At 64.2% G+C, this 24,390-nt stretch overlaps 5 protein-coding genes across 18 annotated transcripts in view; 3 read left to right on the top strand and 2 right to left on the bottom strand.

The window, feature by feature from the left end:
• FAM234A (family with sequence similarity 234 member A) overlaps positions 1-1,137 on the top strand; it is a 35,992-nt gene extending 34,855 nt beyond the window's left edge. For all 6 annotated transcript variants that reach the window (XR_011494414.1, XR_011494416.1, XM_070485347.1 and 3 more), the window contains one exon: positions 21-1,137. Coding sequence is in view for 4 of the 6 variants with exons in the window: in XM_070485347.1 (XP_070341448.1) it covers positions 21-232 (212 nt within the window). In the remaining 2 variants the exon portion in view is untranslated. The remainder of the gene's footprint in view (positions 1-20) is intronic.
• Positions 1,138-2,384: 1,247 nt separating this feature from the next.
• Positions 2,385-13,054, bottom strand: RGS11 (regulator of G protein signaling 11). 6 transcript variants are annotated; one of them, XM_014848841.3, is made up of 17 exons: positions 12,551-13,035; positions 12,074-12,170; positions 11,945-11,995; positions 11,654-11,760; positions 10,877-10,928; positions 10,699-10,757; positions 10,442-10,518; positions 10,228-10,309; positions 8,952-9,020; positions 7,836-7,865; positions 7,698-7,759; positions 7,467-7,580; positions 7,264-7,379; positions 7,064-7,151; positions 6,845-6,983; positions 3,561-3,643; positions 2,385-3,462 (listed from the first exon to the last, which is right to left on the bottom strand). In XM_014848841.3, the coding sequence occupies exons 1-17, from the start codon at positions 12,980-12,982 to the stop codon at positions 3,348-3,350; spliced, it is 1,773 nt and encodes a 590-aa protein (XP_014704327.2). In that variant the 5' UTR covers positions 12,983-13,035; the 3' UTR covers positions 2,385-3,347. The 6 variants fall into 6 exon arrangements, with proteins under 6 accessions (XP_014704327.2, XP_070341444.1, XP_070341443.1 ...); XM_070485343.1 differs by having other exon boundaries at positions 7,836-7,859; XM_070485342.1 differs by having other exon boundaries at positions 7,698-7,865; positions 8,953-9,020; positions 12,551-13,042.
• A 1,854-nt stretch (positions 13,055-14,908) lies between these two features.
• Positions 14,909-17,696, top strand: ARHGDIG (Rho GDP dissociation inhibitor gamma). Its single transcript, XM_044747447.2, has 6 exons — positions 14,909-15,128; positions 16,223-16,402; positions 16,665-16,748; positions 16,986-17,062; positions 17,139-17,202; positions 17,291-17,696. The coding sequence occupies exons 1-6, from the start codon at positions 15,056-15,058 to the stop codon at positions 17,488-17,490; spliced, it is 678 nt and encodes a 225-aa protein (XP_044603382.1). The 5' UTR covers positions 14,909-15,055; the 3' UTR covers positions 17,491-17,696.
• Positions 17,697-17,758: 62 nt separating this feature from the next.
• Positions 17,759-20,964, top strand: PDIA2 (protein disulfide isomerase family A member 2). The gene is made up of 11 exons (XM_044747445.2): positions 17,759-18,068; positions 18,670-18,876; positions 18,944-19,077; positions 19,162-19,299; positions 19,370-19,486; positions 19,576-19,701; positions 19,772-19,969; positions 20,063-20,183; positions 20,254-20,435; positions 20,601-20,711; positions 20,838-20,964. The coding sequence occupies exons 1-11, from the start codon at positions 17,852-17,854 to the stop codon at positions 20,880-20,882; spliced, it is 1,596 nt and encodes a 531-aa protein (XP_044603380.2). The 5' UTR covers positions 17,759-17,851; the 3' UTR covers positions 20,883-20,964.
• A 399-nt stretch (positions 20,965-21,363) lies between these two features.
• The window catches only part of AXIN1 (axin 1), a 58,505-nt gene continuing 55,478 nt past the window's right edge, over positions 21,364-24,390 (bottom strand). For all 4 annotated transcript variants that reach the window (XM_070485341.1, XM_044747716.2, XM_044747717.2 and 1 more), the window contains 2 exons: positions 23,145-23,312; positions 21,364-22,189 (listed from right to left, as the gene is read on the bottom strand). In XM_070485341.1, coding sequence (XP_070341442.1) covers positions 22,063-22,189; positions 23,145-23,312 — 295 coding nt within the window. In that variant the 3' untranslated portion in view covers positions 21,364-22,062. The remainder of the gene's footprint in view (positions 22,190-23,144; positions 23,313-24,390) is intronic.

Below are 24,390 nucleotides of genomic sequence, written 5' to 3'. Positions count from 1 at the left end.
ATGGCCGTGTCCCCCCACAGCGGTCCTGTTTGAGCCAAGCCGCCACGCTGCCTGCCTCCTGCTGACTGGCCCAGCCAGCCCAGACGTACCCGGCCTGGTCTCCGTGGCCAAGCATAAGGTGCGGGACCTCATCCTGAGCAGCAGGGTGGTCCGCCTGGCCGAGGGCGGGCCTGACAGTGACGAGACCGTCAGGGACCGGTTCTCGCGCCTGCGGTACCGGAGCGAGGCCTAGCCACGCCGGAGCTACGGGAGAGGCTCCAGCTGCTGACATTAAAGGTCCTGGGACGTTGCCCCCTCGCCCACTCAGTCTGCACTCCGACCCCCACTCCCGACCCTGCCGACACTCTCTGCCAGGTCCTCGTCCTGCCCAGGGATGCGCGTGGGCGAGGGGACGCCCAGGCCTCTGCCCTCTCCTGCCCAGCATGCTGTGAGGACACTGGGGTCATGCTCAAGGCCACCTGCCTTCCCGGCGGTGTCCCTGGGCCACTGTGGGCCGTGCTTGGCCCTGCGGCGGCCCACCTCACTCATCCACTAGCCAGAGGGGCTGTTGCTGTGGGAGAGCCTGGGCTCCATCCACAGACATCCCTCCCCTCGACCCGTCTGAGCCTTTCTCTCTGCACTGTCCGCTGGGGTCATGGCGCTCAGAGGGTGGTGGGCCCTGGATGGCGGTTCCAGCCCCGCCCTTCGTACTGCAAGGAAGGGAAGGCGTTAGCGTGGCTGGTGGTGACTTGCCCTGAGGTGTCCCCTTGACTGGGCCCATGGGGGGCGGGGCTGTATGGGCCGGGAGGCCCGCCAGCCACTCGAGGGTGTCCTTCGGAGGGTTCACGCCCCCGTGCTGGCTGCTTGTGCTGTGAATGTCCCAGGGAACTGGCTGCAGGACGCGCCCCCTTGATGCACACTGGAGCTGCTTGTCTCCTGGGTCCCTGCACCCCTGGGTGTGGCCAGCGCCTCTCCTCCTTCCTGGTGCTCGGACGGCCCCGGCAGTCGGTGTCACCTGACGCGGGACTCACCTCTGTGCCTTGTGTGCCCAGGCCCGCCCCGCCATGGTGCTCTGTGCGGTCAGCCGTGCCCAGATGAGAAAAAGCAGCCTGACCCAGGCACCGCAGGAAGAAAGCAGAATAAACGTCTTGCACTGACCGAAGAGCCCGTGAGGGCGCACATGCCTCATGTCTGTCTGTCTGTCTGCTCCAGAGGGGCGAAGTGGATCTGCTGCCGGCCGGGCTGCTGGAGCAGGGTGGGGAGGGTGGCTGAGGGGGTGAGGGACCCTCTACCTGTGCTTCTCGGAGCGCCCCACCCACAGCAAGCCGGAAACCCGGCCATGGACGTGGATGTGCTCTGCCTGGGGCAGGCAAGGAGTCCCCCAGCACCCATGCGTCCCCGAGGCTGGCCAGGGAGGGGCTGGGGGTGAGCTCTGGCAGGGGGACCCCCAGGGGGCCTCAGTGAGACCAGATCTGGGTACCAAAGTGATGAGGGCCGTGGCTTTGGAGGATCCTGCGGAATTTCCTGTGGATATTGAAATACAAAAGCCTTGTTTTCTAGCCACACAGAACCACATCCGAAGGCCTGGGGCGGGTGACAGGGGGCTGAGTTTGAATGAAGCATGTCCCTTGTCCCTGTGAAAAGCTGCCCAGCCAATAGGGCCTCAGCATGACGGGGCTGCGATGACGAGTCCTGTGAGTGAAAGTCACCAGGGGCGGGCAGGGCTGGGGCTCAGCGCCACCCACAGTCTCCCAGGGTCTAGGTCGGGCCTGCAGTGCTGGATGGAGGAGCTGGCTCTGGGAAGGAACCACCCGCAAGCCCTGGGACAGTAAGCAGAGTTGGGACCTGAGCCAGGGGACGCTGTCACAGGTGGGCATCCTGCACCTAGACTTGTAAATCAAGCAGCTGCGCACAGTCACTCGGTGCCTGGGGGTCGGCCTGTGCCGGGATCCCTGCAACTCTGAGGCCTTGGGCACCAGAAGCCCAGGAGACCCTGCATTCAACACTAGGGGTCTCCCCACCATGGGGCCCTTGGACTTGGTTTCCTCACTGTCCCCTGGCGCACTCACATCCTTGTCCTGCCAGAACACAAAGAACGTTCCCCACTCTCCCCAAGGACCACACCCCACGTCTGAGCCTGGGGACTGAGGGCTGGGTCCTTCCTCTGCTGTGGACCCCACACATGGGACCATCCAAGCCACCGCCTTTGACAGTGAACTCCCCTCATTGTCCTTCACCACCTCCCTCACCACTGCACACCTCATGCACACACACCCCCACACGCACACATGCTCACACACCACACACACATGCACACACGCACGCAAACCCCCCGCACACGTATGCACACACACCCTACATCTACACTCACGCCACAATATGGACCACAGCAGCAGGGCCTAGAGTGATGGCTGAAGGTCTTTTATTTCTGTGCCAGGCGTGGGCAGGAGAGGGAGGGAGGGGGCCAGCCCTGTGGGAAGGGTGGCATCCCAGCTGTGTCAGTCAGAGCTGCCTCCCAGAGGAGTGGCTGCACCTTCAGCCTGCGTCTGGGGGCCCCACGAGAGATGGTGATGGGTGTCACCACCTCTTCCCCCGAAGACTCCACCTGTCAGCCCTGGCAAAGATCTGCCCTGGCCATGAACCAGGACGGCTGTCAGAGGGGTGACGACACGGGAGCCACCTCTGTACGACTCTGGCGGAGAAGCCACGGCCTCAAGGAGACCAGACGGAGGTGCACCTTCAGGACGAGGTCTGAGACACGCAGTGACGGCTGAGGCTAGGGCGATGCCTGCGCACACGGCTCTGTGCTCGTCGGAAGGCTGAGCACGGCCCCAGTGGAGTTGGGGGAGCTCCGTGTGTCCCCACCTCTGTGGGTCCCCATCAGCATCCTGCGGGCGAGTGGAGCGGGTGAACTCGCCCTGAGGCCGGCACGTCCTCACCACAGGCAAGTGCTGCCTGCGGGAAACCGCCAGTCTGTGTGTGCATCTTGCTCCCCAGGTATTCACCGCCCATTTAATGGTTCTGGGGATGGGCGTGGGCACCCAGTGCCATTCAGCTGAAGACCACAGAACGCCAGGAGCTCCGCGTGGCAGCAGTCTGGTCTGCCCATCCCATCTCCCCGTTCTCCAGGTGACCCAAGCTCGGCCAATGACAGCCCCTCCCTTGGAGCCAGCACCTGGACCGGTCCCTTCTGGGGAGGGGGGGACCCAAGGGAAAGGTGGGAAGCCCACGAGAGGCTCCTGGCCCTGCAGCAAGGCCAGGTCCTTTGGGCACGAGGGGACGCCGTGCCGGGGTCTCAGCAGCTTCCAGGACCAAGGGCACAGTGATGAGAGTCGAGGATGGCCACCTCCTCCTGCTGTCAGGCCCACCTAGGCCTCCCCGTCACCACCCCTGGGGCCGCCAGCAGCGGCAGCGGGCTCCTTGGAAGCGAGGAGAGCAGGGCTGGGGCTTGAGCGCCTGGGCTTCCGCATGAACGGGAACACCCTGGGGGCAAGACCGGGCCTGAGTGCAGGGCGGTGACCTCCTGCCCACCTCGCTGTGGGCTTGGCCGGCTCCAGGCGCTGGGCCCCACCGCGGCTCACCGCCGCTTGGTCTCCGGGGGGACCACGGCCTCCGCCAGCAGGCCTCTGTACATGTCGGACTTCAGGAACCTGGGATAGGAATCCTGCAAGAGACAGTGTGCAGCCCTGACCCCTTGAGCCCCTCGCCTCAGCCAGCTTCCCCGCGGTGCAGCTGGCGCTGCTGTGGTCTCCTCCAACCCTCAGGTCCCCCAGGGGACAGTGCTGGAGGTGGCGGTCCCAGACCTGCCACACCAAGTCAGACAGCCTCAGGGAGACCTGGGCTCCCATCCAGCTGGGCCATTTACCAGCAAAAGGAGGGTAGGAGCCCAGTGCCCATGCCTGGAGCACGGACCACGGCCCCTCCAGCAGGGGACTCCTGAGCAGCTGTCACAGGGAGCCAGCGTACCCCGGTTCTCTGTGTAACAGCAGAGTGAGGGCAAGGACATGGAGCCAAATAAAAAACAAGGTTGAGGAAAACTGCATAGTGTTCAGTAAAGAGGAAGGGGAGTCTACGAACTGAATTGCTCATATTTTTAAAAGACAAATAAATATAAAAGTCAAGTTGTTAACATTAGTGGGAAGAAGGGAAGACGGAGGGGCAGGGACACGAGCAGGTTTATTTGAATGTACTTTGTTTCGTAGACTGGATTTTGAAACTGTGTCGATATTTTACATAATTATAAAAATAAAATAAGGGGACCGGCCCCATGGCTGAGTGGTTATGTTCGCGTGCTCTGCTTCGGGGGCCCAGGGTTTCGCTGGTTCAGATCCTGGGCGCGGACATGGCACCTCTCACCAGGCCATGCTGAGGTGGCGTCCCACATGCCACAGCTAGAAGGACCCACAACTAAAAATACACAACTATGTACCGGGGGCCCTTGGGGAGAAAAAGGAAAAATAAAATCTTAAAATAAATAAATAAGTAATCCGCAAACACTGAAAGTGAAGTGGAACAAGTCTAGCTGGGCATCTGGTGGGTGACACCACCCGAACCACATGGCGGAGCTGTTCGTGGAGACGTCCCCGTAGGACACACACCAAGGACAGAAAAGGGAAAGAAGGAAGCCGTTTTTGTGACTGCATTGTAAACGGCAGAGCTGTGCTGCTCGTCGGTGCTCCCGCGTGAACTTCAAGAAAAGCAGATGGAAAGATCTTCGGTAGGGGAGTGACGACAGAGAGGGAAGGTCAAGGAACTTGAGGAAGTGGCAATCCTGGATCTGAATTACAGGTCTTAGGATGAACTCTGGATAGATTTTATTTAAAACACACCTATGTCCCACTTCTGTCCACTGAAAGGCCTGAGCACGATGGCCACCCCAGTCTCAATGACACAACTGGAGTGCAGGTCAAGGTGTCTAAACACCACCCTGGAAAAAGGGCCAGGGCTTCTGTGGAAATTGCTGCCTCTACGTCCGGGCAGGAGGAGTCCAAATTTGTGCTGTGGGACAAGCCACCATGCGAGAAAGCAAGGAAGCCCCCGGGGCCGGCGGGGCACATCAAATGACTCAAGAGCCAGCTGGCCGGAGACGTGGCACTCTGAACATCATGTAAGAATAAAAACCCATCAAATCTGGTGAAAATGTGAATTTATGAGGGTATTAAAAACATCCCACCCTCACTGACCACCCTTCGCAGATACGAGGGGGTCCCACTTATTATTTTTAAAAGTGGTAAAAAAGGAAAGAATCGAGCACTGATTCTGCTTTTCTTCTAGGATGGGGCCGCTGGGCCAGCAAAGATCAGGCGAGGGAGGCATCTCACAGGAAGCTTCCAGCTCAGCCGTGATGGGATCAGAACGTCAAACCCTAAAGAAATCACGGATCTGAGCCACGATTGTGAGTTGCTGTATACGTCACAGAGAGAGGAGGGGGCGGAGCTCTCAGACCTCCTGATGGAGAGACACAGCAAGCACATCTCTGCAGTAAATATTCTTGACAAAACCGACCAAAGACACAAACAATGAAACCGAAGATGAATCTGACAAACTTTAAATGTGACTACCGATTTGCAGAAACACAGGGGAGACCTCAAAGAGAAACACGTCCAAGATGCCACAGGGGTGTGGTCAGCAAAAATCCAGACGGTGGGAAATGCTACAGGACAAAGGACTCAATTCCTCCAAAACAAAACCAGAAATCAGAAAAAAAAGATCTAGAGAAGAAACCGACACTTCAAAAAGAGGCTTAAGAGACTTAATCAATTCTAAGGTATGGACCTCGTTTGGATCCAAATTCAAGCAAATTGAAAAGAAAATAGAAAGAGAACTATTTCTAGGCCGTGGTATAAAGAATAAAAGCCCCCAGCGATGTCAAGCCCTGGGCCCTGGAAGCTGTGACTATGTCCCTTAAAAGGCAGAGAGACTCTGCAGATGTGATCAAGTTAATGCTCTCGAGGTTGGGAGGCACCCCAGATGACCCAGCCGGGCTCAGCGTGATCACAGGGGCCCCTATAAGTTGAAGTGGGAGGCAGGAGCGTCAGAGAGAGAGAAATCTGAAGCTGTGCTCTGCCGGCTGCGAGGATGGGAGAAGGAGCCGGGAGCCAATGAATGCGGCGCCTTCCGAAGTTGGAAAAGGCCAGAAATGGATTCTCCCCTGGAACCTCTAGAAGGAACCAGCCCTGCAGACCCCTTGACGTTAGCCCAGGGAGACCGTGTCAGACTTCTGGCCTCCACAACTGTGAGAGCATAAATCTGTATGGCTTTAAGCCACCAAGCTGGGGGCGTGTTTTTGCAGTGGCAACAAGAACGAACACGGAGGGAGGCCGTTGGGGAGCGAGGACCCCGACTGAGGCCGTGGAGGGAAAGCTGCTCGTGTTCAGCATGTGATGCTGGCATGTGCGGTCAAGTTGAAAAGGGAGAAGGTCCATGTCCTTCAGAGGAACTTCCCGAAACACCTGCAGATAGGAAGGCTGGAAACGGCGCTAAAGTCATGGGGTGGGTGCAGCGGGCGGGAGTGACCGTGAGTCTGGACAGGCCCTGGGTGACCATTTTTGAAGCCAGGCAGTAGGTTCCAGGGGATTCATCATTTCACTTTATTTTTGTGTATATCTGAATTGTTCCCTATTAAAATGCTTCTTAAAGTCAGCGCTGGGCCCTCATTAAGCGCGTGCCTGGGGCAGCCCCTCGGAGGCTCAGTTTGTTCTGCTATAAAGGGCAGAGTAAGGGCAGCCCCCTGGGGGCGTGAGTGTATAGACAGGGCTCCAGGGCAGTGGCCCTTTGACCCTGCTCTGGGGGTGGGGGGCACTGAGGCCTGGCCTGGGCTGGATGCCCCTGAGCCTCCCAGGCGGCATAGGGAGGGGGTGCCCACCTTCTTCATCAGCATGTAGATGTGCAGCTGGGCGTCGTCCAGCACGTAGCGGTGGGGCCGGCGCAGCCCCTCCAGGGTCCGCTCCATCGTGTGGCTGTCGATGTTGACCCAGCGGGCGGCACCAGGGGCCAGGAACTGCCTGTGTACGGGGAACAGCCGGGTGGTCCAGGCTCTTCACCCCAGCCGGCCGCCGGCCAGCACCCGCCACTCAGCACTCACTCGTACACGGCGTCCAGCAGGGCGGGGACCTGGGCCTGCCCTCCGTGGCGCAGCTCCTCGCATGCCTCCCAGAAGCTGAGGTTCTCGGCTGGGGGTCCAGGCACCAGGTCAGGCCCACCCCGAGCTGCAGGCAGGGCTGGTGGGAACAGGGTCGGGGGTGTTCCGCCCTGGGACCTTGAGCAGGGCCTCTAGCTTCTCACCACTGAACTCCTTCCTGAGAAATTCCATGAAATGGGCGCGTCCCACGGGGTCTTCCAAGAGCTCCCGGAAACTGAAGCCCCATCGGTCCACACGGAGCTTCGTGGGCGCAGCCACGCTGGGGGAGAGGGCGGGGTTGGCCAGGAGCACAAGGAATGTGGGGCAGGTAGGGAGGTGGGGAGGACACGGGCCATCCTGGGCTCACCTGGGTGCGTTCACGACCCAGTAGGTGTCGCTGTCTGCGATCCAAGGGTTGCTGGGCAGGCACCCAGACATGATGGGGTCATGTGGCCCGTGCTGGCTGCTGAACTTGAGGTACCTGGGGGTGGGGATGGGCCAGGGCCAGGGCAGGGAGGGGCTGTGGGGACAAGGGCCAGGGAGGAGGGTCTGGGTTCTGGGCTGGGGGTCCCCAGCCACCACCCCCCATCCCACTCACGCCTCGAGGCAGACTGAGGACTTCACCCGGGTCCGGCCCAGCGCCTTCCTGCAGTACTCAATCTGGGACACGAGACCTGTGAGGTGGCCTGGGCAGGGGTCAGCCAGCCCTCCCCTCCCAGTGGCCCCCAGGACATACCTCCCGCCTGTAGAAATCCATGTTCTTGGTCTGGAAAGGGCCGGGTGGGCTGCAGTCAGGAGGCAGGCCCCTGTTGGGGACTGACATCCCACCCCTGTCCCAGCCCTCAGAGCCCCCTCCTCCAATGAGGGGTCTGACTTCCCAGGAAACGTCTAGGGGCCTATGGTCTGGCGTTTTCCAGAATGTTCCATGGAGCCCTTAGGTTCTCAAAGTTGCTTTGAGGTTCCCCAATTGTCACTCTTTCATATTTTCAGATGTATTTAGATCCTTTATATAAACAACCTATGCACAAGAGATGCTGCTATGGGCTCATGCTGGGCCCCTGGCCTTGTTAACTTATCTCCAAGTTTAACTCATTGTGTGCAGAGCTCAGACCCCGCCTGCCGTCTGCTCATGGGCTCTGGGACAGAGTGTGACCACGGAATGACTGGCCCCTCCCAACACTCACAACCAACACGGGAACAGGCGGAGGCGAGGGCCACAGCACCCTCAGGAGGCCTGTGATTTCAGTCTTTCTCAGTTCTCTCTGACCGACTTTATGATGGGGGAACTATAAACCTATGACCGTGAGCTTAGGGTTTCGAGGTTAGGAAGAAGCTTTATCAGTAAGGCCCCAGGCGAACCTGTTCCGTATTTTAGATTTCACAGGATTTGAACAGAGGGCCCTGCTGTTACAAAGTTTGGACATGTCTGTGCAGGTCCAGTTCCCTCTGGTTCCAGAGGCCACCAGAGGCCTTGGAGGGAGGTGGCTGGTCTGGCCCAAGTCCCTCAGGCCCATGGCCCTGCTTGTCACCCCTCCAACTCCCTGTGGACCCTGATGCTGCCCTGGTCTTGGGGAAGAGCACCCCCATCCCCCCGCCCGTAGTCATCGCACTTACTTGCACCCAGGGCAGCAGGTGGGAGGCGAGAGAAGGCGAGAGTTAGCAGGGGGCTGGGAAAGGGGACTGAGCGAGGGGAGAGGGAGACCAGGAGCGGGGCAGTGATGCAGCGGAGCAGCTGCGTCAATTGCCATTTGGATGGACAAATGGACAGAAGGATGGACGGCAGCCCCCCCAAGTAGTCCCACAGTGGTGCAGGGGTTGGGGGGGGGCTGGGGGCTGCGTGCAGGGTCCTCACCATCTGCACTCGTCTGGCTGTGCAGGAGCCCCGCTCTGGACCCTGCTCCAGCACGCTGGGGACCCCCGGCTGCAGAGGGGAGAGGAGATGAGGTGGGGGGCTGAGGTGGGCTGCTGAGACCCAGCCCAGGGCTACGTTCCTGCCCCCACTAGCCTCCAATGCCGAAGCTCTGCAGCCACATGTCATGCGTTAGTGTGAAAACAGATTCAGAGGAACCCAGGAGCCTGAGCCTTGAGCCTCTCTGAGTCCCCTCTCCGCCCATTCCCAGCTCCTGGTCACCTCCCCTCCCAGAGCCGGCTCCAAGTTCCTCTCCAGCACCTCGCCCAGCGCATGGCCCCCTGAGCTCCACATGCACACCTCGCCCCAGCCTGGCTCTGCCACTCAGGCGAAATCCTTGACTTTCTCCCCAAAGCTCCCCGTTCTTCCTCGCCTCCGCCAAGCTCACCTCCACAAGCCCCCTGCTCAAGCAGAAACCTGACGTTCTCCAGAGAGTCCCTCACCACAGCCGTACGTCCCACCGCCCCTCCCTCAGTCACACACCCCGGGCTGGCCCCTCCCTCACCGCCGCCTCATGCCCACTCGCCCTGAGGTCCCCTCCACATGGACCCCCACCCCTCATGGCCAGCCTGGCCGACCCCAGGCCATGCGCACAGCCTTGGGGCCACGCCCACTATGCCCTCTTGCCTGGCCCTCAGGTGCACGACGAGTTGTTTTCCCAGATCCCCCCGCCCCACACACACTGGATGGGCTGTGGGTCCCTCTCACTTTTTTTCATGGATTTTTCCCACAGGAGCTTCCATTCACGGTAGCTGTGACTGCCCGGCCACCCCTGGCTGTGCCCACTTCATCTCTCTACAGGTCCACACAATAGGGGACCTCAAACAACCCATGAGGACCACGGCCCTGGGTAAGGCACGAACCCACCAGAAGCTCTTGGCCTCTGACCTCTGTCCCTCATGCTCTGGCTCCACTTTGCCTCCTCCCAAGGGTCCTCAGGACCCCCATTCTGCTTCCCAGTGCCTTTCCCTCAGACCTGGAGAGAAATTGGTTTGTCCTGGGGTCCGGGAGTGTGGGGCAGCGAGGCCTGGCCTTGTGGTCTCTGGGTTCGGATGAGCCACATAACTAGAACCTCCCGTCACCCACCAGGACCCCAAAAGGCACGTCCTTCCCACAGGCTCAAAGCACAGGTCTGCGTGAGCGTTTGAGCAAGACACACCGACTCCCAGCAGGACCCCACTGCCGTCCGCAACCCGCCCCATCCCCACACGGGGCTCACCGGGGGTCTGTGCACCAGCCAGAAGGTCTGCTCCTGGCACGCGATGACCAGCCTGTCCCCCTTCCTGCGCTGCTTAGCTGCTCTGGGGAGGAGGTGGCGTTGGGAGGACACCGTGCCCACCACAGCGCCTCCCCCACCCCCTCAGGCCAGGGCCCGGGCAGGCAGCCAAGCCGGCCGTGCCTTCTGGTCCCACGGCTGCAGGGCCGGGCCTCACCGCAGCTGTTCCCTCGCCTGCATCACTACCAGGTCCCACGTGTGGCTGATCTTCCTGTGCAGCTGGTTGTAGTGCTCCTGGGGGGTCGAGGTCTCAGTGGGTGACCCCTCCCGTGCCCGGCTCTGAGCCTTAGAGGTTGCGCGCCTGTGCATTATCCTGGGGCCTGGGCTGTGGGCTCCAGGGCAAACTGTGAGGCCCTGGGGCCACAAGTGGGGCTTGAGGTCCAAGGGTTGGACTCAGCCTGGCGGGGAGCCCACCTTCTCATGGTCGACCAATGCTCCTTGCTTTCGGATGTTCTTCTTGGCCAGATAGATGGCTGGAAGGACAGGGGGACAGGCTGCAAAGAGCAATCTCTGCCCCTCCTTCCCTTTGGCATTACCCAGCGGCCACCAGTCCTGGGAGCTTGTGCAGGCTAGCCTGCCGCTCCCCACTCACCATAGTCCAGCTCGGCGGCTGGCCACTGGGTGCTCGTCCAGAAATAGGGCGTCTGGTGCAGTGCAGGGACAAGGATGTCTGGGACCTCCTGGGCCTTCCCTCCCCAGGAGTTGCCCCCACCCTCTCAGGTCCCTTGGGAGGAGAATGGGCTGGCTGCCAGGATCTGCCTGTCCGCCCATGGCCCTGAGGGTCACTGACCCAGGCCATTCTCTCCACCTTGAACCAAGCTCCACTCATGCCTGGGGCCCTGTGCAGGGATGGCCTCCCTGACTCCGGGCTCCGAGGCGCAGCCCCAGGGCAGGGTGGGGAGGGGCCCAAGTCCCCACTGCAGTCACAGCCTGTGCTGAGGGGCCAGGGAGGGGCAGGGACTGAGGGCAGGCCCAGCCTGGGTGCCTGTTTGTGGCCAGGGAGGGCAGGAGGGGGCGTCCGTCATGACTGAGGACACAGTGAGGTGGAGGGCTCCTGCACTCAAGCCCCACACAGCCTCCTTCAGGGGCGGGGGTCAAAGGACCCCTGGAGGATCCTCCCCAGGCACTACCCTTTATGGGGGCCCTACTGTGGCCCCAGAAAAATTGAAAGTCCCGCCCCTTAACTTGGTGTCTCTACCACAAGGGCCCTTCCAGTCCAGGCCATTTGGGGAAGCGTGGCTGGACCACCAGGCCTGCAGTGAAATCACCCAGTACCCTGCTCCAACCCCAGTCCTGCCCCTTCCAGGGGTCCCCACTCGTTGGGCTGCTGGAGGGGGGGACGTTCCACCTGCTCCCAGCTGAGCCTGACCTGGAACCTGTAGGGCGTGTCGTCTGGCTGGAGCAGGAGGCTGAGGGGGTCCCGCAGTGGGTACAGGTAGCCGTGGCGCACGAGGAGGGTGCCCAGGTGCAGGGCCTCTGGGGGCGCGTGGGGAGTGCTCAGCGGGGAGAGCCGAGCTGGTCCCCCCACCCCACAAGCTCCCCTCCCCAGCACACTGGGCTTGGTCTGACGTGGGTGCGCTGGAGATGCCCAGCCCAGGCCATCCGCAGGGCGACCCCCAGGGGGGTGGGGGGAGGGACGGGCAGCGGGCCGACCCCTCACCCTCCTCCGAGATGCAGTACTTCTGGATCAACCACTCCACGATGTCGCTGCCTGCACAGCAGAGACTGGGGTGGGGGGAGGCCGAGGCAGGGCCGCTCGCCCCCCACCCCAGACTCCGCGGCCCCTCACCGGCAACCGCGTGGGGGATGACAGTGATGAGCAGGCGCTGGCTCCGCATCTTCACGCCCTGGTCGGGGTCCTGCATACTCACGACCACCCGCTCCATCTGGGCGAAGGGGGCCTTGAGGGTCCGCTCTGGCCGGCCTCCCCCACCCGAGACCCTGATTCCCGGACCGGCCAGGCTGCCCGGATCAGGGCGCTCAGAGGGGATTAACGCGCAGCGATGGGGTATTTCAGGCCGCGGCTGGAGGTGGAGGCGCGAGCGGGGGTTGGGGGAGCGGACAGACGCGAGGGGCTCGGGGGTTTCCGCCGCCCGCCCGGCGCCGCTCCGCCCCACACAGAGCCAGCGCCCCCAGCCCCGCGTCCACACTCGCGTGCTCGCGCAGCGTCCACACTCGCGCGCACCCGCACCCACTCCTCTCCGGCCCCTCCTGCCCTCGGATGCCGGGAACCTGGGGCACGGTGGGACGTCCGCCCGGCACCCACCTTGCTCAGATGCGGCCTCTGCGCGCGGGGGCACCCGCCGGGGGGCGCGGGGCCGGCGGCCATGGCGACCGCCGGGAGGGTGAGGGTGTCCCGCCGCCCCGCCCCGCGCCCGGCCGCGCCCCGCCCCGCCCCAGTTAACCCTGGGCGGCTGCGCGGCCTGGGTCGGCCCAGCGCCCACTCCGGGTGCGGAACCGGCCGGCGCCCCAGGAGTCTCCCCCACGACACGAGAACCTCAGACCCTGCCCCAGGGACTCGCTGGGGACCTTGCGAGGGGGCTTGTGAGGGAATCGGGGCCCACCTGGGAGAGGAGGGGGCTCTGGGAGAGGGAGGGAGCTCCGTGCGGGGAGGGGCTCCAGGAGAGGGGCCCCGGGGCGAAGGTGGGCTGCGGTGGGGGACAAAGGTTTCAGGTCTGCTGTCCCCCCCGCCCCGCATACCCACCCTACGTGCAGCACCCTAGCACCCTCAGGATGTGGGGACCAGCAGTGGAGGGGGCTGTGGGGTCACATGAGGGGTCTGACTGCCCTAGGAGTGTGTCCCTGCAATTGTTTGATCCCATACATGACTGTGTGTGTACCACCAGGTTGCTGTGACGCTGTGGCTGCATAGGTGTGCTGCATGGGGGCCCTTGGAGGCTTGGGGGAAGGTGGCAGCGGGCTCAGTTCCCCTCAGCTGCAGGAGGCCTGGGTGGGGCCAGTGGAGGAGCAGACAGAGACCACATCCAGGATACCCCTAGACGGTGGGAGAGGGGCTTCACTGAGGAGGCAGGATCTCAACAAGCACCCACACCCCCAAGGTTCGCCCCAGGGCTGGGGGCTCAATCTTGGCCCTTTTTCTCTCCTCCAACAGCTTCGCCCCCACCCCCGCCTTTGCTGGGGACATTTTTAAGAGGTGCAAACAGGTCTATTTCTGCTTTTCAGGGATAGAGTCCCTCCCCTCCCCTCCCCACTCAGGGGGAGCTGGGGGCGGGGCAGGATGGGGGTTTTTCCTTTGGCCAGCAGCCTCAGACATAGCTGTCTGAATCTATTTCCACTGCCCACAAGGCCAGGTCCCGCAGGAGTCCCGGCCGGGGCACTGGGGGGCCCCTACCTCTGCCAGGGCACTGTCCCCCAGTGAACTCCTCCCCCCACACGGGCGGGTCAGGCTGGCCCCAGGCCTGGCTGTCCTCTGGATGGGGGGCATCCACAGAGGCTGGAGACCACCAGAGGCCGGAGCTGTCCCCAGCCTGGGGACAACTGGCTTCCTTGACTGACACCCATCGTCCCAGGGAAGGGGCAGCAGGGATGGGGCCCTAGAAGGGCCTGGGCCCCAGCTGGGGGGATCCTGCCTTGAAAGATTGTGGGCGGGTGGGGCCGCAAGGGGGGCAGCTCTCTGGCACCCATGGCCTGCTGGCCTCCTGCTCAGATAGGGGCACCTTTGGGAAAGGGTGGGTCTGATCCCTGGGCGTCCTCAGAAATGAAGGTGGGGGTGGATGGGGTGGAAGGACTCAGGCTGGCATTCTGCCTCCTCCCCAGCTCAGACCTCGGCCTTCAATCCGGCTGTCCTCAGCCCAAGGTCCAGCTCACCCTTGTTCTCTGTGCGGGCTGACCCCTGGCTACTCACCCCACGTTTGTTTAGGTATTAAGACCAGCCCTCCAAGCTCCCTTCTCAGCACTGCACCCAGGGGGTTCTGTTTTGGATCAGTGTCTGTTTCTCCCCAAGGACGGGCCATTGGAATCGTCCAGGTCCCCACAGCCAACAGAGACCCCACCCTGCCATACTGACACAGCTCAGTCAATAAACACTTGAGTGATGGCTGTGTGTCTCCTGATTGCACCTCACCGTGTGCGTGGGACCCGGGATCCCTGTGTTTGGACACTGCGAACCTCTGGGGTGCGGGGCCAGGAGGCTGTGCAGACACACACAGCCCCCTGCTCCGCAAGGCTGGACGGACTCCAGGAGTCCCCTCTGCCCAGACAGGAGCTCCAGCGGGAGCGGGGTGGGGGAGGGTGGGGGACTGTTGGGCTCCAGGTGCAGCCTGCACTGCCTGCAGGTAGGTAATGAGGGCCTGGGGACACGCGGGAGGGGGGACACACACGCACCTGCTCCGCTCGGCGCCCCCAGCCCCACCCGCCCCGCCCAGGGGGCTTCCCCGGAGACTCCCCAGACGCCCGCGGCGCCGTTGGGTGGGGCGGCCCCAGTGGCCAGAGCGGGGTGCGGGCCGGGCGGCGGCTGGGACCGTGACGCGGCCGTGTGCGTCCGTGTCCGCGGCGGCCGTGCGGGGTCCGGGTGCGCCCGCGGCGGGGACGACCGGTGCCGGCGCCGTGCGGGCGACACGCGCGTCTCTGCGGGCTGCGCGGGGTCCGCGGAGCGGCTGGGGGCGCGCGGCGCGGGCGCGGCGCTGGGCGCGGGGGGCGCTCCCGGCCGGGATGAGCTCACCGCAGTCGCGCCGGGGCTGAGCGCCGAGCCGGGCGGCGGCGGGGCGGCGGCGGCTCTCGGCGGCTCCGCGGCGCCCGGGCCGCGGCCACCATGCTGGGCCTGGACGCGTGCGAGCTGGGGTCGCAGCTGCTGGAGCTGCTCCGGCTGGCGCTGTGCGCCCGAGGTGAGCGGCCGGCGGGCCCAGGGCGGCCACGTGGGCGGGGGACTCGGCGGGAGGGGAGGGGGTTCGGGCCGGGGCGGGGCGGGGCGGGCCCCTCCCCCGCAGAAACTTTGGGGGCGCGCGTGGGGACCTCGTGGGCGGTCCCCGGGCTGGGCTCTGGTAGGGGTGGGGGCTTCGTCCAGCTAGACACTCACGGGAAAGGAGCCAGGAGTGGCGGGTCTGTTTGGGAGGCCAGGGCGGCAGGGGAACCCCCTACCCTGGAGAACCTGCCTTGAGATACCCTCTCCCTTGGGTGGGGCTCCGGCCCCTTCAGGGCGTATGGTGACCCCTGAGAAAATTGGGGCACAGTGGCCAGAGACTCAGAAAGACTGTCCCACGACACTATGGGAGGGGGCCTAGAAAGACCCCTACCCCAAGGCACCCTGGGAAGGGGCTCTAGGAGACTGGCCCTGGAGGCACCAGGGAGGGGGCCCCAGAGCATCAGCCAGGGTTTCAGAGAGAACCCCCCCCAGGAGTATTCTGGGGAGGAACCCGTAGGACTGTGGGCAGGTGTACAGAGATGCATTCCCAGAGCAGGATATGGGGACCCAGAGGCGTCCAAGAGCATTGTGGGATATGGGAAGCGGCCAGGGAGCACTGGGAGACCCTAGGGGGCCTGGGGGGCTAAGCCTCTGCTCAGGGGAGGCCTGGGAGTCTCCCTCTACAGGGGTGGCCCAGTCCTCGGGGCTGTCCCCGATTTGGGGTCTCCTTTCCCCTCACCTTTGGCCTCGGAGTCAGGGAGGAGCCCTGGCTGGCTGGCTGGGCCAGGAGAAAGCAGCCAGTGCCTCCAGGGCTGCGCTTGGCTCTTGTCGCTTGGGAGCCTTCTCCAGCCACCAGCGCCCTCCTGAAGCACTTGGGCGTGGGTGCTGCTCTGCATCTCCCTGGCCTACCCCTCTCCCCGAGCCCCCGTGCACCCCTCCCTCTCAGAGCTCCCACCGGCTTCCTCCTAAGTGCCTTTGGGCAGTGAGAGGTACAGCTGGCCACATGGGGGGCTCCAGTTGGGCCGGCAAATGCCAGGGGCAGCTGGCACAGCTGCTCACGCACCTCTCGGACCCCAGTCCTCCTGACCGACAAGGAGGGGGGGCAGCTGCCACCAGACGAGGCACTCGACGAGGCCGTGCCGGAGTACCGGGCCCCGGGGAGGAAGAGCCTCCTGGAGATCCAGCAGCTGGACCCAGGTGACCAGAGCCTGGCCAAGTACAAGCAGGCGCTGCTGGGGCCCCTGCCTCCCGTGGCGGGTATGTGGGGACCCCGGGCGGGGGGGGGTTTGAGGGCGGGGTGGGGGGCCCCTGCCTCCCGTGGTGGGTATGCGGGGGCCCCGGGCGGGGGGAGGGGTTTGAGGGCGGGGTGGGGGGCCCCTGCCTCCCGTGGTGGGTATGCGGGGCCCTGGGGTGGGGGGGCGTTGAGGGTGGGGTGGGGGGCCCCTGCCTCCCGTGGTGGGTATGCGGGGGCCCCCGGGTGGGGGGGGGCATCCTGTAGAGACTCCTGGTTTCTCCTCAGACCCAAGCCTGCCCAACGTGCAGGTGACCAGGCTGACACTGATGTCCGAGCAGGCTCCAGGGCCCATCACTATGGACCTCACAGGTAACTCTCAGGATGCCAGGTGCAACCCTGAGCCGCGGCCAGGGACCTCACAGGGAACTCCCTGCTGCAGACTACAAACTGACCTTTGGGATAGAGACCTGGGCTCCTTGCCATGGATTCTTAAGACCCCTGTGCCCCATCGCCCGTCACCATAGACCTCACAAGTGCCACCCACCACGGGGCTCCTGGGTCTCGGCCGTGGCTGGAGGTCACGCCTTAGGCGCACTTTCCCTGCAGGGGAGCTGGCTGCGCTGAAAAACCAGGTGTTCATCCTGAAGGAGGGTGTGGATTACAGAGTGAAGATCACCTTCAAGGTGAGGCTGCTGTCCCCGGGGTGCCAGCCGACCTCAGGCCCAGCCCCCGGGGACCCTTACACCCTCTGTCCCTCAGGTCAATAAGGAGATCGTCAGTGGCCTGAGATGTCTGCATCACACCTACCGCCAGGGCCTGCGTGGTGAGGGCGGCATGACAGGGCGGCTGGGGGACTGCGGGGCGTGGTGGGTGGGCAGAGGGCGGTCCCTGATGCCCCGGCCCTCCCCCAGTGGACAAGGCCGTGTACATGGTGGGCAGTTACGGCCCGAGCGCCCAGGAGTATGAGTTCGTAACTCCGGTGGAGGAGGCGCCGCGGGGCGCGCTGGTGCGGGGTGCCTACGTGGTCACATCCTTCTTCACCGATGACGACAGGACGGACCACCTGTCCTGGCAGTGGGGCCTCCAAATCTGCCGAGACTGGGAGAGCTGAGCACCACCCCTGCCTGGGGCTGTCTTCCCACTCGGGGTCCTTGTCTCCCCCGCCTGTCTGTCACTGCACAGGGACCCCCATGCACTCCCCCACCCCCTCTGTCAGTGACCAGACCCTCCATGCCCTCTGCCCTGTCCTGGGACCCCTCCTCCCTGGGCCTGGCACTGTGCCCTGAACAGCCCTATTAAACGTGGCCCTGTCTCTGTGCCCTCGGTGTCGCCTCTGTCTGCCTCCCCTCCCTCGGGGTGGGGGGAGCCTCGGGGCCTTATCTTCCGTGCGACTGGGCCTGGGTGCCACGTGGCGGCTGCAGCTTGGCCCCCGGCCCCCTTATCTGCCCCTGCCCTGTGGGCCCGGCACTGCCATGGACGGCCAGCTGCTGCTTGTGCTGCTGCTTTTGCTGCTTGGGGCCTCAGGCCCATGGGGACAGGGGCCAGGGCCCGAGGGTCCCTCGGAGGAGCCCCTCAAGGAGGAGTTCCCCGAGGAGAAGGTCACCGAGGAGGAGAATGGGATCTTGGTGCTGAGCCGGCGCACCCTGGCCCGAGCTCTCCAGGAGCACCCTGCCTTGCTGGTGGAGTTCTGTGAGTGCTCAGGGCCAGCGGGGCTGGGGATTCAATCCCCCACTCCATGCACATGGGGGCTTCCTCTGAGGTCACTCGGCCCCCCTTGTGCTCCTGGGGATCCGTCGGAGGGCACCTGAGGCAGAGCCGTGGGACTGAGCTGGGCCTGGGGGTCCTGAGCAGGTAGGGGCACAGCTGCAGGGGAGACCAAGGTCCTTGTCCTTCGCAAACTCTTTCTGTAAAGGCCCAGGCTGCACTCAGGCCTTGCGCCTTCTGTGGCTCTTTACATGTGTGAAAGCCATTCCTGGCCAGCAGGCCCAGTGGGCAGCCTGTGGCCGAGGAGCTGGCCTCAGGGAGCTGCATCATGTGGGTCCTCCTGACACTCGCTGTCGGGGGCTGCTGGCCACTGCACCCAAGCTGGGGGCCTTGAGGAGCTGCCCTGTGCTGCTGGGCTCAGTGTGGCTGGGGCTCAGGAGGATCCCTGAAGGAGGAAGGCATGGACGGGTCGTGCTTGTTCCCTCCAGACCTGACTGACCCCAAGGTCTGCCAGTTCCGGCCAGGCGGGAGCGGGAGCTGTGGCTGGGGCCGCGGAGGCCAGGGCACTCATGGCCCTGTCCACCAGACGCCCCATGGTGTGGGCCCTGCAAGGTGCTGGCCCCCGAGTACAGCAAGGCGGCTGCCCTGCTGGCAGCAGAGTTGGCCACAGCCAGGCTGGCCAAGGTGGACGGGCACGCGGAGCCGGAGCTGACGGAGGAGTTTTCTGTGACCGAGTACCCCACGCTCAAGTTCTTCCGTGACGGGGACCGCCTGCACCCGGAGGAGTACACTGGTGCGGGGCATGGGCATGTGGGGGGCGGGGGCAGCAGCTGGGCCCATGCTGAGGGGGCTCTCCACAGGCCCCCGGGAGGCCGAAGGCATCGCTGAGTGGCTGAGGCGGCGGGTGGGGTCCAGCGCCACACGGCTGGAGAACGAGGAAGGCGCCCGAGCACTAATAGATGCCCAGGACGTAGTGGTCATCGGCTTCTTCCAGGTGAGCTGGTGGCACGGGGCAGGGGCCAGGCCGTGGGAGCAGGGCCTGTGGTGCCAGCTGGCCTCACAGGCTTGGGCTTCTCAGGACCTGCAGGACGAGGACGCGACTGCATTCCTGGCCCTGGCCCAGGATGCCCTGGATATGACCTTTGGCCTCACTGACCAGCCAGAGCTCTTCCAGAAGTTTGGCCTCACCAAGGACACCGTGGTCCTCTTTAAGAAGGTGGGTCAGGGCCGAGGCAGGGCTCAGGGTTGGCGCTATGGCTCCTGCTGACCCACCCGGTGTTGTCCAGTTTGATGAGGGGCGAGCAGACTTCCCTGTGGACGAGGAGCTGGGCCTGGACCAGGGAGATCTGTCACGATTCCTCCTCACGCACAGCATGCACCTGGTCACGGAGTTCAACAGCCAGGTGCGTCGGGCTGCAGGTGCAGGGGCGGGGGTGGGGGAGTGGGAGGGTGCCCCCGAGCCGGTCCCCATGAGTCTGGCCTGCCCCTGCAGACATCCCCTAAGATATTTGCGGCCAAGATTCCCAACCACCTGCTGCTGTTCATCAACCAGACGCTGGCCCCGCACCAGGAGCTGCTGGCGGGCTTTGGGGAGGCGGCTCCCCCATTCCGGGGGCAGGTACTGGGGGGGGGGCGGGAGGGCGGGGCAGCAGGGAGGCGGGGTGCCCAGCGCGGTCTCCCTGTGGCAGGTGCTGTTTGTGGTGGTGGACGTGGGTGCCGACAACGACCACGTGCTGCGGTACTTCGGTCTCGGGGCCGAGGAGGCCCCCACCCTGCGCTTCATCGACATGGACACCACCAAGAAGTACGCGCCTGCGGCCGGGGAGCTGGTCACCGCAGCCGCCATCACGGCCTTCTGCCATGCAGTCCTCAGCGGCCAGGTCAAGGTCTGCTGCTGGGCTGCCCAGCCAGGGACGGGGGCGGGAGCAACAGCAATTGAGAGAGATCCCCAACGAAGCACTGGGCCCGGTTCCCCACAGCACTACCACCTGAGCCAGGAGGTGCCCCCCGACTGGGACCAGCGGCCGCTCAAGACCCTCGTAGGCAAGAATTTCGAGCAGGTGGCTTTTGACGAAACCAAGAACGTGTTTATCAAGTTCTGTGAGTGCAGAAGGTAGTGGGCGGGCGGGGGGGGGGGCCCTGCTGGCCTTGCTGACACTCCCTGTCCTAGATGCCCCCTGGTGCCCCCACTGCAAGGAGATGGCCCCCGCCTGGGAGGCACTGGCTGAGAAGTACAAGGATCATGAGGACATCGTCATTGCCGAGCTGGACGCCACGGCCAACGAGCTGGAGGCCTTCGCCGTGCACAGCTTCCCCACCCTCAAGTACTTCCCCGCAGGGCCCGGGCGGAAGGTGAGGCGGGACCCTGTCTCCCTTGGTCTGAGGTTCGGTCTGGGAGTTCCTCGGGCTGTCCTGTGCCCGGGAGATGGGGTGCAGCCTTGGAGGGCGCTGCCTGGGAGGGTGCCCCGGGTGTGGGACAGGTGGGTGTGTCCTCCAGATCCTCCTGTCTCCCCTCAGGTGATTGACTACAAAAGCACCAGGGACCTGGAGACCTTCTCCAAGTTCCTGGACAGCGGGGGCCAGCTGCCTGCAGAGGAGCCCACCGAGGAGCCCGTAGCCCCCTTCCCGGTGGGTGCCTCTGTCCCACGCTTCCTGGCTTGTAGACAAGTCCTCTGGATGCATGGCTGTGGGGCTGACGGGGGCAGGGGTGGCAGAGGGTGCAGCTTCCAGCTGGGCCTCGGTGACTCTTTCCAGGAGACGCCAGCCAATTCCACCACAGGGCCCAAGGAGGAGCTGTAGCCGCCCAGGTCACCGCGGGGGAACCGTCTGCTCCGGCACCCAAGGAAGCGGTGGGCCATGAATAAAGAATTTTGGTCCTGGACTATGTGCGTGGTTCCTGAGCACGGCTCCCCTTGGCCCTTGGCTTTGGCCAAATCTCAGCCTCCTGGGGCCTATTCCATCCTGGATGGACCCAGCCTGGGCGCCCAGCTCACCTGGGTGGATGCCTGGCTCAGGTCTGGGCCTGGGGCCCCACCTGGACAGGAAGGGGGACCTGGCGTGGCTGCCGGCTTCAGCCCCACCCTCTCCGGAGCCCTAGAGCATGGACACCCCACCCCATGTCCCTCGGAGGCTGGTGTGACCGCCTTCGCCGCCAGGGGCTGACAAGGGCTCACATGGCCAGGCCAGGCTAGAGGGGACAGGCTGCATGCGCCAGGAGCTGGTCGAGGATGACAGGCCTGCCAGTCAGACCCACTGAACACAGGTGCCCTCCACAGGCAGAGAAGGTTCAAAAATGGTTTTATTTCATTCTTATCCAAGTACCTTTGAAAAGATAATTGTACAAGTCAGCGCATGAAAAACGGGCCCGGGGCAGCCCCCCGCTGGCCCTGGCCTGAGAAATGTACATATTTACACGGGCCCTTGGGAAGGGGGACCTAGGTCCCACTCAGCCGGCGCTTGGGGACCTGAGGGCGGAGAAGGGAGGGCACCGCGGCGCTCCGCTGCCAGGTCCATAGTGGCGGGCAAGAGACAAGCTGCGTTGAAGGCACTCGGTGACATGTACAGTTTACAGAGGCCTCGTGGGTCCCGACCAGGGCAGGGCGTGGTGGTGAGTCCCAGAGGGAGAAGCAGAGCCCGTGGTGGGGTGACCCGGCGAGGCGCCAGTGGGCCAGCCTGTGGTCAGCAGCAGGGCCGCTGGGGTGGGTCATTGGGGCGGCCCCTCCGAGTATTGCTGTGGAGGGCAGACGGGCTCCCTCCTCGTCGGCAGCGGGATGGAAGCCTGTGGGACCACTCGGAGGGACCACCACCTGGACAGATGGACCAAGGGGTGGGTGGTGGGGGGCGGGCAGCAGCTGGCCTCCCCAGCAGCCGTGTGTCAGGCACACGCATGACAGCACATGACATGTGCACCCTTCGTGGCTCAGCGTGGCTGCCCCGCCCGCCTGACAGGGCCCAGCCGGGCGCAGAGGCCAGGCTGCGGTCAGTCCACCTTCTCCACCTTGCCGATGATCTTCTCCTCGAAGACGGGCAGGACGGCCTCATCCTCGCGAACCTCCTCAAACACCACCCCACAGTCGAACTCATCGCTCACTTTCTTGAAGTAGTATCTGCATCGGGGCGAGGGAGGCGTCGGGGCATGAGGGTCTGCCCGCACCCCGCCCCGGGCCGCCCCCCCAGCCCCGGCCCATCATCCGCGTGCGCACAGCAGCTTGGTGGCCGTGCTCCAGGGGTCTCCTGCAGGGCACAGAGCTGGTTCTGCCTAGGGCCTGCCTGCCCGTGGGCCGACAGTGACCACAGGCGGGGGTCCCCACTCTGGACTCGAGGGTGCCATGGGGGAGGAGTGGATGGGCACAGGGTTTCTGCTCCCCAAGAGCTGAGCTTATTGTCTCCATTGGGGTAATGTTCCCCCAACTCAGGCCCAAGTGGAAGCCAGTGGAACTGGGTCCTCCCCCGGTGGCCAGGATCTCCAAGGGGTGCTTTCTCGGCCACCCGGTGGACAGAGGCAACCACCTACCCATGCCCAACGGGCCGACCCCGGCTGAGACCGCGTCTGCCCCTGCTCCTCCTACAGTGCTCACTCAGGAGCCTCTCAGGGCTGGTCTCAGGCCAGAGGGCCGAGCAGCACAGCATGGACCCTGGAGAGGGGGCCATGGCTTCCCAGACCAGTAAAAACGGGCTGAATCAGGAAGCGGAAAACAGGGCCAACCCAGGTCAGACCAGCACGGGGACCGACAGACTGCTGTGTTCAGGCATCTATTCCTACCTTCGGGGAAAGGGCCCTGAACCGGGTCCCTCCAGACTCTCCAAACCCCTCAGTCAGCCTGGAGGCCTCAGTCAAATGGGGCCGGAGTCAGCCCGCAGCCCGAGGCCACCTGCAGCTTACCCAGGAGGGGCCACGTCAGCAGCCGGGTGGGATGGGCGGGTTATGGTGGAGACCAGGGCTGAACGAGACACAGACAGAGGTGTGGACAAGGCACCCAGCACATGGCACCATCTCCTGGGTGGGCGCCTGCTCATCAGAGACCCCACCCAACGGGCAGCCCCACCCAGCCCCGGTCTTACCTGTAGTTGCCCTTCTTGGTCAGCAGCTCCTTGAACTGGCCCAGGGTGACGGCACGGCCCCTCACCAGGGTCCGGTAGGGGATGGGCTCCCCACAGAAGTAGTAGGCCACAACGATGCTGTCACACGGCTGGGTGCTGCTACTGCCCACCTTCCTCTGCGACTTCGTCCTGGGAGCAGAGATGCAGCTGTGATGGCAAGGTCTCAGGGTCCCACGGGGCACCCCTGGTGGGCCTTGGACTCCCCAGTGACTGAGGAGGCAGGGCTGCAGGGGCAAGCCGTGCCACGTTCAGACAACCACATCAGCATGGGCCCGATGCCTGGCCCAGCCACACAGCCGCATCCAGCCCCCTGGGGGCCTCACCCCTCGCAACATCTCAACCCAGGGCCCAGCCCCGCACCAGCCTGCTCTACACGGAAACAGCACAGATATCAGCTCATTGCCTGCCTGCCCCGTGCCCAGCCACTGCCTCAGCTCGCCCCCGACCCTCCTTCACGTGTGGTGAGGCCCCAGGGCTCCATGGCCTGAGCTGGCTGGTGGGCGGCACCCCAACCCCGACCACACACAAATGGGCGAGCAGGCTTCCCGGGGCCGGAGCCCATGGTGGGTCCCTCCACTGGGCTTCTTAAGCCGCCAGGCCACCGGACCAACACAGCCCACTTCCGTCGGGGCCACCCTGCATGCATCCTAGCAAGGCCTCAGACCCCAAAGCTTCAGAAACACCTGAAGGCCAGTATGGACAGAGAACCAAGACGGGTCTTGACATGGACCTCTCCACAAGAGAGCTTGTCCAAGACCAGGGGCAGCGGTCGGCCAGGCTTCTGGAGTGGGTTGTGAGGCCGCACCCTCTCCTGTCCAGCTGGGTGGGACCCTTATCCTGAGGGGTGCCGGGCAGCCACGCTGCATCTGGGATGACAGGCAGCACCCCGTCTCCTAGCGCCACTCGTCCCCATGTGACGCACCAGCCAGACGTGCTAAGTGCTGTCTGGGATGACTACACAGGCTGAAGGGCCCCTTCTGCTCTGTCTGGAGCAAAAGTAGAGGGATGGGGCGGCCAGCACTGCCTACACAAGGCTGACGGGTCCCCAACACCCACCCTGCTCCTGGTGAGCCTGGGGAGTGGAACACAGAGCCCTGATCCCCGTGTCACCCACACAAGCACTGGCACGCGCACCAACGGAGCTGACGCCTCCAGCACGCCAGGGGGACTGCGGCTGCAACCCCAACCCTGTCAGTGAGCCAGTCTC

The sequence above is a fragment of the Equus asinus genome, chromosome 14 (assembly GCF_041296235.1).
Source record: "Equus asinus isolate D_3611 breed Donkey chromosome 14, EquAss-T2T_v2, whole genome shotgun sequence".
Lineage (NCBI taxonomy): Eukaryota > Metazoa > Chordata > Mammalia > Perissodactyla > Equidae > Equus > Equus asinus.
The sequence above is the reverse complement of the archived record's forward strand: the minus strand, read 5'-3'. Positions and strand labels throughout refer to the sequence as shown.